Here is a 19,030-nt window from a genome sequence, read left to right as displayed (position 1 = left end):
TCTTAATTTAGCCTTCCACTCACTCCACTTCCAAAAATGTAGAGGGACTCTGGAATAAACTGAATTGATTGTTGGTTTTTCTCACTGCTTGAATAGAATTCATCTTTTCTGACCAACCTTTCATGTCAGCCACTGCTGAATTATCTGCTTTTCTTCTTCTGAAATTGTGTGGCTACTGTTTCCATTTCCATGCTATGGTTTTAGTGGGGCTTCAGGAGGGAGTGGATATAGATTTATGTCTTTTTTTTTTTAAATCAATTTCTTTGTTAACCTTTCTTTTTGGATCTCAGTCTCTCTTTCAAGGCTCATATTCATTACATGTTTTGGTTGTTCCTTTAATAAAGACACGTTGATCATGAACCCTCTCAGTTTTTATTAGAAAATGTCTATTTTACCCTTGGTTTTGATAATTTTTCTGCACACATAAATCTAAGAATTATTTTCTCTCAACACTGTCTTCAAATTTCTATTATTGATAGTACTGGGAAGTCAGAGAATGTTTTGTTACCCTTTACAGCTACTTACAAGCTCTTCTCTTTGCCATTGATATGCAAGATTTCAGTATAACACATCCATGTTTAGATTTTTTTTTTCCTAATTCCTGCATGGTCAACAATGTATCTCCTATGTTTGAAATTCAATTCTCATCAGTTCTTTGAATTCATCACATATTATCTCTTCAAGTATTCATTCTGCTTTCTTCTCTAGGATATTTTTTCTTACATAGTTTTCATTTCCTCATCCCTGTTGAATTTTGGGTAACATCTCGAGATGTTTATTTACAGTTATTAATACTCTGTGTGTGTGTGTAATCCACCAGTTAACTGAGAGTTTTATTTCAACAGTTATGTCTCTGATTTTAAGGTTATGGGTATTTTTTTCCTTTTGCAAGGAAAAAAGTGATTTTGTATTATTTAGTAGAAAACTCCAATAAGTAAGGGCCTACTAGGTTTAAGGGTTTGTTTGTTTGCTTGTTTGTTTTCTCCTGTTGCTTAGTTCCTGTGTGTTAGGTGATTTTGGAAATGAGTTCTTTTCTGGTTCTGGTGCCGGGGTGGCTCAGTTGGGTAAACAATTGTCTCTTGTTATCATAATTTCTGGGTTTGAGGCCTGCATCACAGCCTGCGTCAAAGTGCGACACAATCGCTGGTTCCTAGGCACCGGCCCTCGCCTTGGCCTTTGCCTCCGCAGGAGAAGGGAGCCCAGGTCTCTCACGGTGAGTCAGCGCCTATGAGGAGCTCGCTCTCCTTTGGCGAGGAGGTGGGAGCTCCTTCTCCGTCCTACTTCTCTGCCTTCTTCTTTCGCTGGTATTGTTCTCGCCTTGGTTTTGGGGATCTCCAGTATCTAGGCTCCCTTTGAGAGGCGCAGGGAACCTTGACCTTGGCGGTCTTCCCTCAGGGGTTAGGCGCTCCCCTCCCCCCAACTCCGCACAACTTGTGTTTAATAGCAAAAGCGCTGCGACCTGATGGGGTCAGGGCCCGTTCAGGAGTGTGCGGAGAGTTCTTCATCTGACGCTCAGAGGAACCATCTGCCAAGGGCAAGTTTGGGCTTCGGGCTTGGGGCGGTGGCTCTGCGATGACCCTGAAGCCTGCCCTCCAGAGCCCTCACTTTGCGGTTGGTCCAGGTCAGGAGACACAGTGTGATCCTGAGGATTCCAGTGTGGCGCTTGGCAATGTGAAGCTGCCAGGAATGGGTCACCTCAGTCATGGCGCCTCGTACACCTGTCAAAGACTTAGTGGTGACTTGGTGTTTTACCCCTTTGGGCAGACTCTGCTGTTTTTCTGTGGTTGATCTTGAGTGGGAGATTCCAGCCCCTCCAACAGCTGTAATGGATCTCCCCAATCTGTATAGTCTTGGGCTCCAGCGTCCTGCTATTCCCCTCACCCCTCACCCAGGGTTTTTTGCTTGCTTCCCTCGGCAGCAGGGGGTCTACCTAACCCTTCCCTCAGAGACAGAGGGGCTTTGCTCTTCCTCCTTCCCCAGAAGCTAAGTATCCTTGTCTGTGCCTTGAGGGTGCAGGGGCTTGGTGCCTCCTCTCCCCTACTGACTTAAGGCTTTTTCTTTATAGGAGAAAAAGGGGGCTGCATGTTTGCCGCCCCCCCCCCAGCACACGTGAACTACTAGTAAGTGCTCCAGATACCTACTGTGCCCTCAATCTTTAGAAACTTTGAGAACCCAGGGGAGGCCAATGGAAACAATTCTGCTAGTGTTGCAGGATTATTTACCTCAATATCCCATATTCATTTTCTCTCAGCTTTATGAATGAATAAGTGGACACAAAATAAAATGAGCAGCAGGCAAAAGTGTATTAGAGGATAAGATTAGAAAGTAAGAATAGTATGAAAGCTCTCTTTACATTCACTTTTGAATGCCCCTTACTATAGGCAGGGGTCCTTGTTTTATAAGGTTCTGGTTGCTCCACCTCCCCCTTCCCCCTCATTCCTTCTCAGGTTCCCTCATTGGCTTGATTACTCTAGGTGCTGGGTTGTCCGTTCCCAGTTGACTCCATTCCATTGTGTGAGGAGTCAGACTGTGTCATACAGTCCCTCCTATAACGTAAGTTTCATGGTTTACTTATTTTAGTTAGGTATTAAGATTGTCAGATACCTGAGAGGGAATCTGAGAGGGAGTAGGTGGTGTCTGTTACATTCTCAAGAGGAACTTTCCACCTGAGGGAGTTTGCTCAAGGTCAGAAGAAATGCTCTAAAATAGCTGCTTTTTCCCCTAACCTCTCCCTTTTTACCTACTGAAGCCTATCTTTTCTATCATACTAGTGAGTGCAGTCTCCCCTTGTATCTGGGCCCCAAGCTACTCCAAGTGAACTGCTACCCTGCCCTTGGCCTTTAAGAATTCCTTAAATTTCAGTTGATGTCCCCTTGTTGGCTTTTATAGTACCCATCTCTTTTTCCTGAGCTTTGCCAAAAAGGAGTGCTCATTACTCCTTGGAGGAATCTGTCCCTCTCTTGAACTGCCTTAGCTCCAGTGTTCTTTTTAGGACTGATACTAAGATTTTTGCCTTTGCTGATGGTGCAAATGTCAGACAGTTCTGAGCCAGCAGGAGAAGTCTGAACCAAGCCTCACACTCCTGGAAAGGAAACCAGCCTTTGTCCCAGGACTCTTTGAAGAAGGTGAGGATTCTGAGTATTTGGAGATGTTTGGAGGGATGCCCAGACCAGGCTCTCTTCTTCACTGCCAAGCTCCTGGAAAGAGCTGGCTACAACTTCGCACTCTTCTCTTCAAGCTGCCATACCCTGACATCTGAAGTAAGATCTTTGATGAAAATAATCTGGTCACAGTTTCCAGGAACTGTCAATGCTCACATCACAGGAATTCCTTTTGGTTTTTGGAACATATGACTGTGGTGGCCCATCCCCAATCCTTTCACGCATTTTTGTGTCTCTCTCCCACCCTTTAAAATGTGGGTGATCTCTGCGGCTTTGCCTTTTTCACTCTCTCTATGTTCTGTCTGGGAACAACCCCTACCAGGCCAAACCACAACCAACCCTCCCTTAAGGTTGCAGATAAAATACAAGATGCCCTGTTGAGTTTTAGAACAGTATGTAATTTTCAAACATAAGTATGTCTCATGAAATATTTATCTGACATTCATTTAAGGGGTGTCCTGTAGCTTTATTTGTTAAATCTAGCAACTCATCCGCACCCCTCACTCCCACCAATGCTGATGACTTCAAACCACTATTTCCAGTCTCAACTCCCCACCCCGAATTCTAAACCCCCAGGGACACCTCACCCACTGGTTCCTCAGATTTTGCAGACTTATCTTGTCCTGAGCCGAACAGAGCACCCTCTCAGAAACCTGTTCCTCCTCACTTGTTCTCCACCTTCATGAACAGCCGCACCAGCGTCTGGACCAGGTCCTTTCGCTGGATTCTCTCCTCTTCCTCCCACATCCCAGCCAGTGGTATGTATATTAATTTTGCTGTACTGACCCAAATCCTTCCTCTCCATCTCCCTCATCCATTCTTACCTGGTTTAGAGTTGTCTGTGCTTCCAGCCAGACCCCCAAATCCACTCATTCACGCTGCTGAGAATAGCAAAACTTTGCCAACAGCTCATTGGCTCCGGTCTGGTTCCAGTTCTAATTTAAAAGCACAACTACAGGGTAGCCCCATTTGCAAAGAACAAGTTTATACATGTTCCTTCTGGTGGGAATCAAACCAGTGACCTAAGGATTCATACAGAGATCAAACTAAAGTCCTCCACTCCACTAGCTGAGCTGTTGAAAGGCACATGCTCAGTGTTTGGAAAATTCTTTGTTCACCACAGGCAGGAACCTTGTTTGGAAAGGATGCCTGGAGAAATCTCCATGCTCTCCTAGAGTGCCACAGTCACCTATGCCCTGTGGGTCCCACCAGGCCACTTCCTTCGATGCCTGATCTAATGCTATGACCATCAGCCACTCACAAAGGAAAGGAACAGCTCTTTTTTTTCTGAGAGCAACTCTGGATTTGAAGAACTACAGTGGTGAAAAAGATCCAGATGAGGCTGAGAACTCTGTAGGCTCAAGGCTAAGGTCACCTTTGCCTAAGGTGGCCCCCTGGAAGGGCATATAATTGCAGCCATCTCTTCTCAATAGTCTCTGCCAAGTGCTGCTTCCTCTCTTTTAAGCTTATTGTTTGACTTGGTGAAAATGAACAAGAAAAGGAGTCTCTGCTCTGAAGAAATAGGAGAGGTATTTGCCAGAGTCAGCCCCTTGTCAGAGCCCCACTGCAATTCTGCGACTACACTGAAGGTTCTTCAGCTACTTAATTTTCTGCTCGAGGTGTCTGCTTCTTGCAGTAGGTCCAGGTTTAATGGCATGATTGGGATGGCAATTTGGACTTGTAAGAGGAGAGGCCAATGGTGTTAGGATTTTTTTATTTGGTCCAGAAGAACTTATGCAAATGTCCTGGGGTTTAAACCGGGGTCTTAAGGCATTCCAAGTAAGAAACATTCCCAGATCAATGACCATCTGGAAAAGCTGCTGTATTAATTACTTTTAAGGGCTTCTACTGATCCCGCCAGTCACACCAGAAACCGATGGACCAGTAGTGGTTCCTCTGAGGCCTCCAGTGCTGCCTTCTTCAGGAGGGCACAGCAGGCTCTCTTAGCCCCTCCAAACCCATAAGCCAAAGGCCTCTGAGAAACAGTGTTTCTCCAGTGTGGCCTTCTCTTTCTGGGTTTGTTGTGTGTGTGTGTTTTTTTTTTCCAGTGTTAAAACTATGCTGGCCCAGGATTTGATTTGGGCCCATTCATTTTCAATACCAGAATTATTGACCATAAACCCAGAGGGACAGAAATTGGTGGGCTCCTTCTGGATATCAGATCATCTGCCCACACACTCTCGATCCCACCCACCCTTTCTTCCACTTTTTGGCATTGCTTTCACTATTATTTATTCTTGAATCCACTTTGCTGGTCACTGAGGCCTCAGCTTCTTAAGACCACATCAGACCCATGTTCTCCACCAATCACACCTGACAGGAGCAAGAAGCCCCCCTCCCTTACCAGAAGCCTTCACATTCTGGAGCAACAATGTTTGTGAATATTCCACCAAGGGAGAGTCATTTCTTTCATGAACGTGTGGATGCCTTCTCTTTGATTCCCCAGAGACCACCATGGTCCAGCCTCCTTAGCCTCCCACATAGGAACTATAATAGAAGAGTAAAAACTCTTCTTTCTGTATGTTCCCTAAGCCACCATGGAGGAATCCAGGTGGGTGTGCCTAGTTGGGACTCTAGGGGAAGGTTTGATTGGCTCAAAGCAGTCTGTCCCATCGAGACTTACAAGGTTGTCACCACAGAGGTCTTACATTCCTAGAAGGAGAGTAATGGCTGTGGCCTGCTGATTCCCAGTTTCCTGTAGGAGTTCTTGCCTGACAGGCCAGGGCTTCTTTCAGACCAAGCTGTCTCTCTGTACTCTAAATCTGGAGTTGTAATTATTTGCATATGGTGGGCAAGTATCCGAGTTGGGTTTCCTCCATTCTAAGGTGTTCTGAATCTCATTTTAGCACCTCTCCCAAATGGTGCCAGTAAAGAGGCTGTGTGCTCAGGAGTCAGGGCTGAATTGTGCATAAACTGCCAGATACTTTAAGCTTCTTAACACCTTCCTGCTGGGTTTGGTAAAGTGGAGTAAGTGCCTTCCTTACTGAAGAGGATTTTGCAATGTAGGATTTTGGCTAGAAAAAAATATTCAAGTTCTCTCTCCTTGCTGTACTGATATAAGCTGATTTTGGTGGGCCACAGTCTGGGCCATAAAATACATGTTAACAATTTCTAGAGAACAGAAACTATATAATTCCCTCAGACTACAATGGAATTAAACCAGAAATCAATAACACAAACATAGCTGGAAAATCCCCAAATATTTGTAGATTGAACAACATACTTATATGTAACTCATAGGTCAAAAAAGAAACATGAAAGGACGTTTTAAAATAGTTTGTACTAAGGGAGCCTGAGAGGCTCAGTCAGTTGAATGTCCAACCCTTGATTCTGACTCAGGTCATGATCCTAGGGTTGTGAGATCAAGCCCAGCATCAGGTTCTTCATTGAGCATGGAGCCTGCTTAAGAATCTTTCTCCCTTTGCCCCTCTCCCCTGCTCATACTCTCTCTCTAAAAAAATAAATCAATAAAATATTTTTAACTAAATTAAAATGAAAACAGCTTGTCAAAATATGTTGGATGCAGCAAAAGCAATGACTAGGGGAAAATTTAATACATTGAATACATATATGAGGAAAGAAGAAAATCTAAAATCAGTATCTAGGCTTCCATCTTAGGAAATTAGAAGAAGAAGAGGAAATTAGATCCAAATAAACAGAAGAAAAGAAATAATAATAATTAGGGCAAATATCAATGAAATTATAAACAGGAAACTAGTAGGGAAAACCAGTGAAAACAAAGGCTGGTTCTTTGAAAAGATCGGTAACATTTATAAATCTCTAAATAAGCTAGCCTATTTAATGAAATATAATTTGAAAAGATACAAATCACTAGAAACAAAGAAATAGAAAAGACAAATTATAAATATGAGAATGAAATAGAGGTAGTCACTACTGATCTCATGGACATTAAAAGGATAATAAGGGAATATTATTAACAACTCTATGTCTATAAATCTGATAACCTAGGCGAAATAGACCAAATCCTTAAAAGACACATTTTACCAAAACGCACACAAGGAGAAGTAGGTCATGTGAAGAGGCCTTTCTTTATTAAAGAAAATTTAATCAAGAATTTATAACTTTCTAAAAAAAAATCACCATGCCTGAATGGTTTCACTAGTGAGTTCTATTAGATATTTAAGAAAGAATCTCTTTTCTACAATCTCTTATAGTAAACAGAAGGAGAAAGAACACTTCCTAGTCATTCCATGAAGCCTAAATTACTCTAATATGAAAACCAGTCAAAAACAATAAAGGGAAATTACAGACCAATATCTCTCATGAACACATATACAAAAATCTCCAACGCAATTATCCAATCAAATCCAAAATGGATTTTACACCATGACCAAGTGGGATTTATTATGGATATGAAGGTTTAACATTTAAAAAACCAATTAATGTAATCCATCAACAGGCTAAAGAGGAAAAAATCATATAATCATATCAGTTGATATAGAAAAAACATCTGACATATCCAACATTCATTCATGATAAAAAGCACTCAGTAAACTAGGAATAGAGGGAAACTTTGTCAATTTGATAAAGAATATCTACAAAAAAACTATAGCTAAGATCATACTTAACCATGAGGAACTAGATGCTTCCCCCTAGCATAAAGAACAAAAAATAATGGTATCCTCTTTCATCACTTCTATTCAACGTCATACTGGAAGTCCTAGCTAATGCCATCAGACAAGAAAATAACTGTAAACAGATAGAGAAGGAAGAAATAAAACTGTCTCTGTTCACAGATGTTATAATTGTTTATATAGAAATTCCCAAATGGACCAAAAAAAAACCTCCTCTTGTAACTAATAAGCAATTATAACAAGATTACAGGATACAAGCTTAATACGTAAGTCAATTCCTTTCCTCTATGCCAGCTAGTATATAGGAATAGTTGGAATTTGAAATTTAAGGGACACCTGGGTGTCTCAGTTGGTACAGCGGCAGACTTTGGTTCAGTTGGTGAGTCTCAAGTCAAGCTCTGTGCTAACAGCTCAGAGCCTGCTTCTGATTCTGTGTCTCCCTCTCTCTCTCTGCCCCTGCTCACACTCTTGCTTTCAAAAATAAATAATAATAAAACATTACAAAGGAATTTAAAAACAAATAAAGAAATTTAAAACACAGTACCATTTATATTAGCACAACAAAAAAAATCTTTAGGTATAATCCTAACAAAATATGTATAGGGAAGAGGGTTAAGATGGAGAAAGAATAGGGCAACCTTAAACTTGCCTCCTCTCCAAACAGCTAGATAAATATCAAATCATTCTGCACACCCAAGAAATTGACTGGAAGTCTTAGAGAAAAAGCTATATGTCTACAAACAGAAAAAAATCATCCATGGAATGTAGGAATTGTGGAGAGTTGGTTTGTGGGAGAAAAGAGCCATGGCAGCTGATCTCAGAGAGGTGAGCTAGAGAGAAAAAGCAAAAGACTAACAAAATATGTATAGGACCTATATGAGGAAAACTACAAAATGCTGATGAAAAAAATCAAAGAAGAACTAAATAAAAGGAGAGATATTCTATGTACATGGGTAGGAAGACTCAATATTGTTAAGATGTCAGTTCTTCTATAGAATCAACACAATCCCAATAAAAATCCCAGCAAATTTTGTGGTATCAACAAACTTAAAGTTTATATGGAAAGGCCCACAATTCACATGATACTGAAGAACAATGTTGGAAGACAGACACTACCCAACTTCAAGACTTACTACACAGCCACAGCCATCAACACACTAACGGGATTGGCAAAAGAATAGACAACAGATCAATGGATTAGAATAGAAAACTCAGAAATAGACCTACATAAATATAAGATTAGATGAAGGCTACTTTGAAGAAGTAGCAAGGGCAATTCAGTGGAGAAAGGGGGATAGTCTTGGGGTGCCTGTCTGGCTCAGTCGGTAGGGCATGCAATTCTTGATCTTGGGATCATCGTTGGGTGTAGAGATCACTAAAAATATAAATAAATAAACTTAAAAGAGAGAGACAGAGGGAAAGGGAATAGTCTTTTCAATAAATGGTACTCAAACAACTAGACATCCACGTACTGAAAGAAAAAAAAAGGATCTAGACACAGACCTTACACCTTTCTCAAAAAGTAACTCAGAATAGATCATAGACCTAAATGTAAAATGCAAAATAAAATTTCTAGAAGATAGCATAGGAAAAAATCCAAATTACCTTGCATTTGACACTGACTCTTTTAAGACAACACCGAAAGCAGACTATGAAGAAAATATTGCTACAGTGGACTTCATGAAAATTGAAAGCTTCAGCTCTGTGAAAGACACTGTTACAAGGATGAAAACATAAGCCATGGACTAGGCGCAAATATTTGCAGAACTGTGTGTGGTAAAGAACATGTATCCAAACTATAAAATGAACTCTTAAAACTCAACCATAAAATAACAAGCAGCCTAGTTTTTAAAATGGGTAAAAGATATGAACAAACATCTCACCAAAGAAGATGGAAAATAAGCATATGGAAAAGCATCACGTATCATTAGGAATTCCAAATTAAAACAATGAGATACCGCTACCTACCTATGAGAATGGCTGAAATCCAAAACACTGACAACACCAAATGCTGACAAGAATGAGCAATAATAGGAACTCTCATTCATTGCTGACAGGAATCAAAAATATACAGCCACGTTGGAAGACAGTTTGTCAGTTTCTTACACAGCTCAACCCAGACTCACCATATGATCCAGCAATCATCCTCCTATGTATTTACCCAAATGAGTTGAAAATTATGACTACACAAAAATCTGCATATGAATATTTATAGTAGCTTTATGCATAACTGCCAAAACTTAGAATCCACCAAGATATCCTTCAGTAGGTGAAGGGATAAATAAACTGGGAATCATCCAGATAAATCCCTTCAGTGCTAAAAAAGAAGTGAGCTATCAAGCCATAAAAAAACATGGAGGGAAACTTAAATGCATACTGCTAAGTAAAGGAAACTAGTCTAAAACGGAGACTGTGTAATTCCAACACTATGATATTCTAGAAAAGGCAAAACTATTGGGAAAGTAAAAACATTAGTGGTTATGATTCCTGGTTGGCTCAGTCAGTAGAGCACGTGATCCTTGATCTCAGGGTTTTGAGTTCAAGCCCCATGTTGGGTTATATATAGATTACTTAAAAATCTTTATAAAAACAAAACAAAACAGAGGTTTAGAGGGGAGGGATGAATAAGTGGGGCACAAGGCATTTTGGGAGCAGTAAACTGTTCTGTATGTTACTGTAATGATGGATACATGAAATTATGCATTTTTCAAATCTGTAAAACTATACAAGAACTATACAACATAAAGCGTAACCTCTAAACTATAGACTTTAGTTATATATCAATGTATCAATATTGGTTCATCAATTATAAAAATGTATTACATGAATACAACATTTTAATAATAGGGGACACATGAGGAGTATGGTGACTTGTAATTTCTGTGCAATTTTCCTGTAAACCTAAAACTGCTCTAAAAAAGTCAATTGACTTTTTAAAAGGTTCTTAAGGCTCCAATATCTAACAATGTAAATTAAAGGTAGACAAAAAACTAAGTTTCCAGACATGATTGTCATGTATTGGATTGTAAAAGTGATATTTATTTTTTTAATTTCCTATCTTTAGAATATCATACTTGAATTATGCATGGGATATTAATGACCTCATATAACTCATATAATACCTCATATAATACCCTGCACACTATGCAATTCCTTCTGATTTTTGACTATCCAGAAACAGTAGCACTTATGAGCTTTTGAGCTATTGAAAGCTATAAAGTAGTTCTTTAATATGTAAAATCTGAACACCTTTGGCCCCATGATAGTTGAAAAGTGTGATTCATGTAATTTCAAGTTTTTCAATAGCTATACTGTGAGAGTTTATTAAAGATAGTGAAATAGTTTGGTTCTCTTAGGGAGAAGGTGATAAAAGCACACTTCTTTTTTTTTTTTTTTTGCCATGAGCATGCATCCGTCTTTAAAAACAATTGACTTTAGGGACGCTTGGGTGGCTCAGTTGGTTGGACGTCTAAGTTCGGCTCATGTCATGATCTCATGGGCCATGGGTTTGAGCCCTGCATTGGGCTCTATGCTGACAGTTCAGAGCCTGGAGCCTACTTTGGATTCTGTGTCTCCCTCTCTCTCTTTGCCCCTCCCTCTTTAATGCTCTGTCTCTCAAAAATAAATAAAAGTGTTATAAAATTTTTAAAGAAAAAATTGATTTCAATATCCTTTTCTTTAGATATTAAAAGTTATTTTCCTGGAGAAGCTAAATATTTCACATAAAATCTCAAAGAAAAATTTTAAGTTTTTTTAAATGATTTATTTAAAACCTCAGAAAATAGACATATTATATGTAAGTTTTAAGAGAACCTATTTTTTCTAATAGAATAAAAGATCATCAAAAACTATTTCAGGAAGGATATTGCTTTAAAAACTGTTGAAGGAAAAAGCATTTGGAGTGGTTATCAGTTGTTTTTCTTATAAATTTGTAAGTATTCTTCACATATTTGGGATGTAAATCCTTTATTGTACATACAAATACATTCTCCACTCTGTGCAGGACTATTCACACAATGGAATTTTGTGGTTTTGAAAAAATTTTTAATGGAATTTTTAAAATGAGAATATTTTATTTCTAATGTCACCCAATTTATCAGACTTATCTCTTCATATTTGTTTTTATAGGTCTTGTTTAAGAAATATTTGCCTATCTCAAAGTCATCAAGACATTCTCCTGTGTTTTTTAAAATAAGCTTTACTATTTTACATTTCACAATTGGGTTTGTCATTTATCATTTTACATGTGATATGTGATTTAAATCAAGATTCATTTCCCCTGTCATCTTAGGTGAAAGATCTGTCACCATTTATTGAAAAGTCTGTTCCTTCCTCCTCTCTTGCACTGCAGATAATCTTTGTCATAAATCAGTAGCCAACCATTCGTTTGTTTTTCTAAACTGTACTGTTCCATTGGTATGTGTGCCTATATCACTAACTCTGACTAAACTGTGTCTTCATAATTATGATTACTATCTTATTTCTCTGTTTTTCTCCAAGAGTCTATTAAACTAGTTTTGGCCCTTTGCATGCCCATATATTCTTTAGAACTGTCAAGTTGCACTGTCCAATTGAAGAATTTTTATTGGATTTTAAGATTGTAGATTACTTTGAAAGACTTGACATTTTTATAGTATTGAGTTTTCTAGTCCATAAACATGGGCTGTCTTTCCCTTTATGTAGCTTTTCTTTAATTCTCCAATAATATTTTGTATTTTCTGCTTGGAGATTTTTGCACATTTTAAAAGATGTGTTTCTAGGCATTTCATTGTTTGATGCTATTATAAAGGTAATCTTTTTCAATGTAATATTTTTCTTTAATGTTTATTTTTGAGAGAGACAGAGTGTGAGCAGGGGAGGGGCAGAGAGAGAGGAAGACACAGAATCTGAAGCAGGCTCCAGGCTCTGAGCTGTCAGCACAGAGCCCAATGCAGGGCTCAAACCCATTACCCGTGAGATCATGACCTGAGCCGAAGTCAGATACCCAACTGACTGAGCCACTCAGGTGCCCCATCAATTTAACATTCTAACTAGTTGATGATGGCATAGAAGAATGTAAGCAATCTTTGACTATTATTGTTTATTATTTCTAGTAATATACCTATAGATTCATTTCTTTGGTTTTAGGCAGTGAAGATTTATTTCCGACTCATTTCATAGTCCTGTGGGCTGCAGCAGTGGGTTGGAGATCCAGGCTCCTCAGTGTGAGGCCCGCACAATCTCCAAGGATGAGGAGGAGACACAGGGTTGGCATACGAGGACATTTCTATCATTCATGCTCACTTATCTCTGGCCAAGACTGGTCGCCTGATCAGGTTAACTACAAGGAGGGTGGCGGGGCCTGGTGTATATGAGCCTTCACACCTCACAAGAGAGACCAGAGAGAAGATAATGGGGAGAAGATACTTCAGACTAACTATTGTCATTAAAAGCCATCCCACTAAATAAGAGGGACAAACACCTAGGAGTTCATTCATTTTCAGTTGGTGAATCTTAAACCCTACAAATGGTGTCCACAGTACTGTTACTTTGTAGATTTCTTTAGATTTTCTTTTTTCTTAATTTCCCAATTCCCTATTCTAGTCAAATCTGAAAAAGAAGGAAACCCTTCATTCAACATAAGATTTTTCTCTCTTGACATTAGCAGTATTTCTACCTTTATCTGCCAGCTGACCAGGCAGTGATAAAAATGTATGTGCAGAGAAAGTGATAATGGGAGTGGAAGTGAATGTTGAAGTAGAGGAACATTATCCATTTTTCTTCTGCTGGCCATTCTCGTAGAATAATATATAGATCAAGTGATAAAGCCATGGTGCCTTCTCTAGGAAGACTCAAAAGTCCACTGACTCCAGGCCATTGGTGCTACCAGGAGACCTCTCCCATTTCCTACTGTGACCTCCATCCCATCCTGAACTAAAATTTTCCAAGGTTACTTTTAGTTTGAGATTTGTATGGAATGTTCTATTTACCTCTATTGCAGTTTTTAAGACATTATATTTTACCTATATGCTTCCATCTATCTGTCCCCTACAAACACTAAACTATTTAGGGCAAGACCTATATTTTGATCTCTCTTTCCCTGGCACAATCACAATACCTAGGAGAGATTCGGTGTTTATTAAAGGGTTTGTGACTAAAACATAACCTGAACATAGTCTTAAGGAGTGACAGCTTTTTTGAGCCAACATGACCTAGGTTCTTGAGCGAAGAGGATACAAGACTTACTATCCCTTATTGATGAATACCTGCCTTGGTTTATAGTTCTCAGGACACATTTCTTAGTACACAGGAAAAAAAAATCTAAATACAATGGTGGAAACATTCACCAAGTGCACAAAGAAGTAGAATTCTAGGATGTCAAAGAGAGGCCAGAGAGTCCATTGTTGATTCCACAATGCTAGTTTCTGCATATGGTAACCTTCAAACCTGAGGTCTCTTTGCTGAGAAAGAGCTATAAAATCCTCATATAGATCACCTGTGTGTGCCCAATGGTGCAAACAGAGTAGGAGAGATCATTGCTCTTACGACAAGAGCCACAAAATTCCAGAGGCAAAAAGTGCAATCAAATAAAACCTCTGTCTTTCGGGAGCAACAATCTAGACAGCCACCTAAATAGGCCACTGAGAGTTATAATCATCCCTCTCAAACTGCATTGACAAAATTACATTTGCATCCGACAAATGTCAGCTAAGGTGCAGTTCAGAATTGGCAATTACTTGAAAATTCTCCAAGGGCAATTCTGTACAAATACTATGCTAAGCAGGAAGACGAGCAAATTCTGTCTTTGTAGATCAAAATATTTATCCATCATTGGAATGGGGAAGCAAAACAAAACAAAACAAAAAACCAGAGAAAAGAATAGAATACACCATGCATAGATACAGAGAATGAAAGGGTGAGTGTTCAAGAAGGGTACCAGGATTGTCCCCTGACCCCTGTGTGCTTGTGGGCCTCCAGGGCTTGCCCTGGGCAGCACCTGTTTGGCCACCTCTTTGGCAGGAATCTGTCTATTTGGGCAAATTGATGCTGATGGCAGATCCAGAGAGCAGGTGGTGTGTGCATGAAAGTGTAAAGTGCCCTGGATGATGTGGCAAGTGGCTGGTCAGGGCTGCCCCATAAAGCAGGAATAAGGTGGACTGTTTTGCGCTGCAGGGCACTGGTCTGGGGACTGCAGAAAGATGGTGCAGTGTTCCTTAACGACACCTAGCTGTGCAGGAGTTCCGGAAAAGTTCTCCTGGGTTTGGCCTGTGAGAACTTGTTTGCTGTGATCCTGACCCTGCCAGTACCTTTGGCCAGGCGGAGTCGGGCTTGGGCGTTAAGCACTCGTGGCAGCCTTCATGAGAGCCGGTAAAAAAATACCAGACACCTCCTCCGAGCCGGAATCGAACCAGCGACCTAAGGATGTCCACAGAGCTTCCAGCCTACAGTCCTCCGCTCTACCAGCTGAGCTATCGAAGGGTGCACGGCGCTGGGGCTGAGTCATTGCTCTTTCTGGAAATGACGAGGCCATGACTGCACCGCCCCAGCTGCAGTTGGCCTTGCATTTGTCAGAAGCTCCATTTGAAGAAAGCCAAACACACGCTGCCACCTGATGGCAGCCAGGTGTCCTGGGGCCGCGATTTTCAAGACGCCGGACCTGGGCCCCTCACCTGTGGAGTCATTGCCCCTCCCTGAGTTCTTAACAGAGTAGGGAGGAGACGGTGGGGGTCGTACAGCAGTCCAGCCGTCTGGGCCAGAAAGCTGTAAAGAGCTGGAGGACAGGGGGGCGTTGGCGAAACGGATGCGTGGGTCGGGTGGGGAGGGCTTGCGGCGGAAGGGAAAGAAGAACCCATCCCATGGGCACCAAGGAGGGGGGGGACAGCCGCGAAACGCAGGGCCTCAAGCTCAGGTGGAGGCCCCTGGAGGAACCCCGCCTCTCAGCGCCCGCGCCTCCCCCGGGTTGTAAGTGCCCGCCCCGCCCCGTCCCCAAGCCACCCACCCACCATGCACGTGCCGCGCAGCGCCCCCAGGACCTCGGGGCTCACTTTTTGGCGCGGGGAGCCTTACTGGGAAGTGATGGGGAAAGGCTCTGGGGACAGGCGCAGAGACCACGCCACGGGGCCCCGGCATCGCTGCCAGTGTGGGCACTTGGTTCCCCACATTTGTCCCCCGACCTGATTCCTGTGGTGGAGGCTGCTGCTCCCCAAAGTAGTTCACGGTTCTGTGGGCTTCCCGGAGATGCCCAGAAGACAATTTCAAGAGTCTGAAATTGGGCTAGACGGAAGTGAGACGGCGACCATCTAGGAGGAAGCTGAGCAGACAGATACTGAGAGAGTGGTTTCTCAGGAAGGTGCCGTGGTCATCCACGACCCGTGTGATGGCCTGTGTGCTTATCAGCGTCCGGGGCTTGCCCTGGACAGTGCCTGTTTGGCAGGGATCTATGCTTAGCAAAAATGGTGGTGGCAGATCCCGGAGCTAGAGCACTGGGTACATAAAAGGGGAAAGGGCATGGGATGACGGGGCTGGCTGGTCAGGGCTCCTTGATAAGGCAGACTGTTTTCGCGCTGCAGGCCACGGGTCTGGGGACTGAGGAAAGAAGGTGCAGGTGTGTTCCCGGGGGATAGGACACACTAGCTGTATAGGAGTTCTGAAAGTGTTTCCTGGCTTTGGCCCTTCCTGCTACGCGTTTGACACTATCCAGTGGAGGCTTTCTTGAGGCCAGCAAAACGACCAGGCACCTCCTTCGAGCCGGAATCGAACCAGCGACCTAAGGATGTCCACATAGCGACTAGTCTACAGTCCTCCGCTCTACCAGCTGAGCTATCGAAGGGTGCACGGTGCCGAGGCTGAGTCATGGCACTTTCTGGAAATGACGAGGCCAGGACTGGACCGCCCCAGCTGCAGTTGGCCTTGTATTCTGCTCCCTTTGAAGAAAACCAAATACACGCTGCCACGTGACAGCAGCCAGGTATCCTGGGGCCGCGATTTTCAAGACGCCCGACCTGGGCCCACACCTGTGGCGTCATTACCCTTCCCCGAGTTCCTCACTATGGTGCGGAGGAGACGGTGGAGGGACCACAGCCGTCCGTTGGGGCCAGAAAGCTGTAAAGAGCTGGAGGAAAGGGGGGCGTTGGCGAAACGGATGCGTGGGTCGGGTGGGGAGGGCTTGCGGCGGAAGGGAAAGGAGAACCTATCCCATGGGCACGCGGGGGTGAAGGTTGGGGGGGCGGGCGCTAAACACCGGCGTCGCTGCCAGTGCGGGCACTTGGCCCCCCACCTCTGCCCAACCACCAGGATTTCTGTGGCAGAAGCGCCTGCTCCCCGAAGTAGCTCACGGTTCTGTGGGCTTGCCGGAGACGCACCGAAGGCAAGACCGAAACGGCAGAGATCACCGGTGTGAGCCTGGTTGGACTACTTTGCCCTGGCTCCGTGTCTTTCTCGGATGTTTCAGATCCCACGCTTCCCAAGGCATCTAACCATCCAGCAAAAGTCCTCCAGGGGCACAACAAGCCACTCTCAAGTGCCCCTGCCTCGGGCGAGTGTGTAGTCACCTCCTGAGTGGGCGACAGGTGTATCTGCATCTTCGAGGATCGGGTGAGATGCAGTGCCTTTGAGCCGGCACTACTCTCTGTGGTAAGGGCAAAAAGAGTCAGCCAGGCAGGGTTTGTATTTTGCATGCTCTGGTCCTCTCAGGCTGTGCTGCAATCCTCTCTTATTCTGTTGGGAGAAAGCTTCAATTTTGAGCCCAGGTATTTTTCCATAATGAAAATGTGTCTATGGATTTTAATTATTAATAAAGCGTCAAAACTGTCTCATCCACTGCAGCAAAATCTACGTTATCATTATAGGAGACAATAGCGGATGAAGGGCAGTTAGGGTATACGTGGGAACTCTCTGTATTCTGTGCTTAATTCAACATAATACCGTCCCCAAATATAAAGAATATTAATTGAAAAATTAATTTATTTGCTTATGTTTATTCATATGTATGTATACTGACTTACTGGTCTCTAAGAGAACTGTTCCCCAAAACATTAAAAATAACAAGGTTTAGAATATATAATGAGTGGTCAGTCCTGAATATCTAACCCTAATGTTACAGGAGTTTTAGTAGGAAGTACAAAGAAAAGTTTGGTAAACATAGTTAAAATAACAGAAATCTGAACTAATGGGAATTAATCTGCACAATGAAATAGTCCAATCATAGATGAGCAGGATAAATATAAAATGAACAACACCTACACATTGTGGATACATATCTGGACACTAAAAATAGAATAGTAAGTCTTAATTGGTTCTAGAGAATGAGAATGTTTTTACCTACATAAGTGGAAGTTTATGTTTCCCATCAGGTTTTTGTAAATACTAAGTATAAAAATGTAAATTTTTCATAAGTCTAAAGGAATTCATTTTTATCTTCATGTTATCATGAAGTAAATGGTGACATACAATAATCATAACCATTATCCAGACTCAATGATCTTCAGGGTTTTACTACTTTATCCCTTTTTCTTCTTCTTTTTTTAAAGTAGGCTCCATACTGGATGTGGGGCTTGAACTCATGATCCTGAGATCAAGAGTCTTATGCTCTACCAGCTGAACCAGCCTGGGTCCCCTCTTCTATTTTATCTGAAGTATGATAAAACAAATCTAGGTATCATGTATTATCACCATTTACATTTCAGTATGGTTCTCTAATCATAAGAACATTTATTACATACCTACAAATTTATACCTAACAAAATTAATATTTATTCTTTTGTAACATTACATAGTGCATATTGAAATTTCCCTGATTTTCTCAAAATGGCCCATAAAGAGGCTCTTATATAATCAAGAGTGAACCAAATTTTACACATATATTTGTTTGCTTTGTCTATAAATCTCTATTTCAGATCAGTCTCTCTCGGTGTCTCTGTGACTCTCCTCTTTTCTCTCTCTGCCAGTGAGATAATAAAGAAATTGAATTAGTTGTTTTGGACAATGTACATTTTTACAAATCGAATGCTTTCATTGTAATTTATGCTGCTCTTTCATTTCTTGAAAAAAGTTAATTCTTGATTAAGTTCAGGTTAGAGTTTTTACAAAAGTATTTTAGAAGCAATTCTATGTACTTCATGTATTAAATATCACCTCAAAAGACACATGATCTTTCAATTTTAAATGTTAGTGTTGAGGTGCTACTACTCTGGAAAACAATGTGGATGTTCCCCAAAAAATTAATACTAGAACTTAACCCAGGAATAGCACTACTAGGGATTTATCCAAGGGTTGTTGTTTTTGTTTTTAACACAG

General features: G+C 41.6%; 2 protein-coding genes and 2 non-coding genes across 8 annotated transcripts in view; 1 reads left to right on the top strand and 3 right to left on the bottom strand.

Moving 5' to 3' along the window:
* Positions 1-19,030, bottom strand: part of RNASE12 (ribonuclease A family member 12 (inactive)) — an 86,393-nt gene that overhangs the window by 58,625 nt on the left and 8,738 nt on the right. The window lies entirely within an intron of this gene.
* Positions 1,167-13,216, top strand: LOC115301405. Of its 4 annotated transcripts, none has more exons than XR_003913107.1 (5): positions 1,167-1,213; positions 2,066-2,120; positions 2,475-2,553; positions 3,042-3,125; positions 12,884-13,216. XR_003913107.1 is itself a non-coding variant. In XM_029951253.1 (5 exons), exons 1-5 carry the CDS (start codon positions 1,228-1,230, stop codon positions 12,914-12,916), a joined length of 321 nt encoding a protein of 106 aa, XP_029807113.1. In that variant the 5' UTR covers positions 1,226-1,227; the 3' UTR covers positions 12,917-13,216. The 4 variants fall into 4 exon arrangements, 2 of the variants coding, with proteins under 2 accessions (XP_029807113.1, XP_029807112.1); XM_029951253.1 differs by lacking the exons at positions 1,167-1,213; positions 2,475-2,553 and adding exons at positions 1,226-1,304; positions 3,852-3,919 and having other exon boundaries at positions 3,038-3,125; XM_029951252.1 differs by lacking the exons at positions 1,167-1,213; positions 2,475-2,553 and adding exons at positions 1,226-1,304; positions 3,764-3,919 and having other exon boundaries at positions 3,038-3,125.
* TRNAY-GUA lies at positions 15,124-15,214 on the bottom strand. Its single transcript is given in 2 exon segments — positions 15,124-15,159; positions 15,178-15,214. It is a non-coding gene; the product is annotated as a tRNA-Tyr (tRNA).
* TRNAY-GUA lies at positions 16,475-16,565 on the bottom strand. Its single transcript is given in 2 exon segments — positions 16,475-16,510; positions 16,529-16,565. It is a non-coding gene; the product is annotated as a tRNA-Tyr (tRNA).

The sequence above is a fragment of the Suricata suricatta genome, chromosome 9 (assembly GCF_006229205.1).
Source record: "Suricata suricatta isolate VVHF042 chromosome 9, meerkat_22Aug2017_6uvM2_HiC, whole genome shotgun sequence".
Taxonomy (NCBI): Eukaryota; Metazoa; Chordata; class Mammalia; order Carnivora; family Herpestidae; genus Suricata; species Suricata suricatta.
This window is presented reverse-complemented; position numbering and strand designations above follow the sequence as displayed.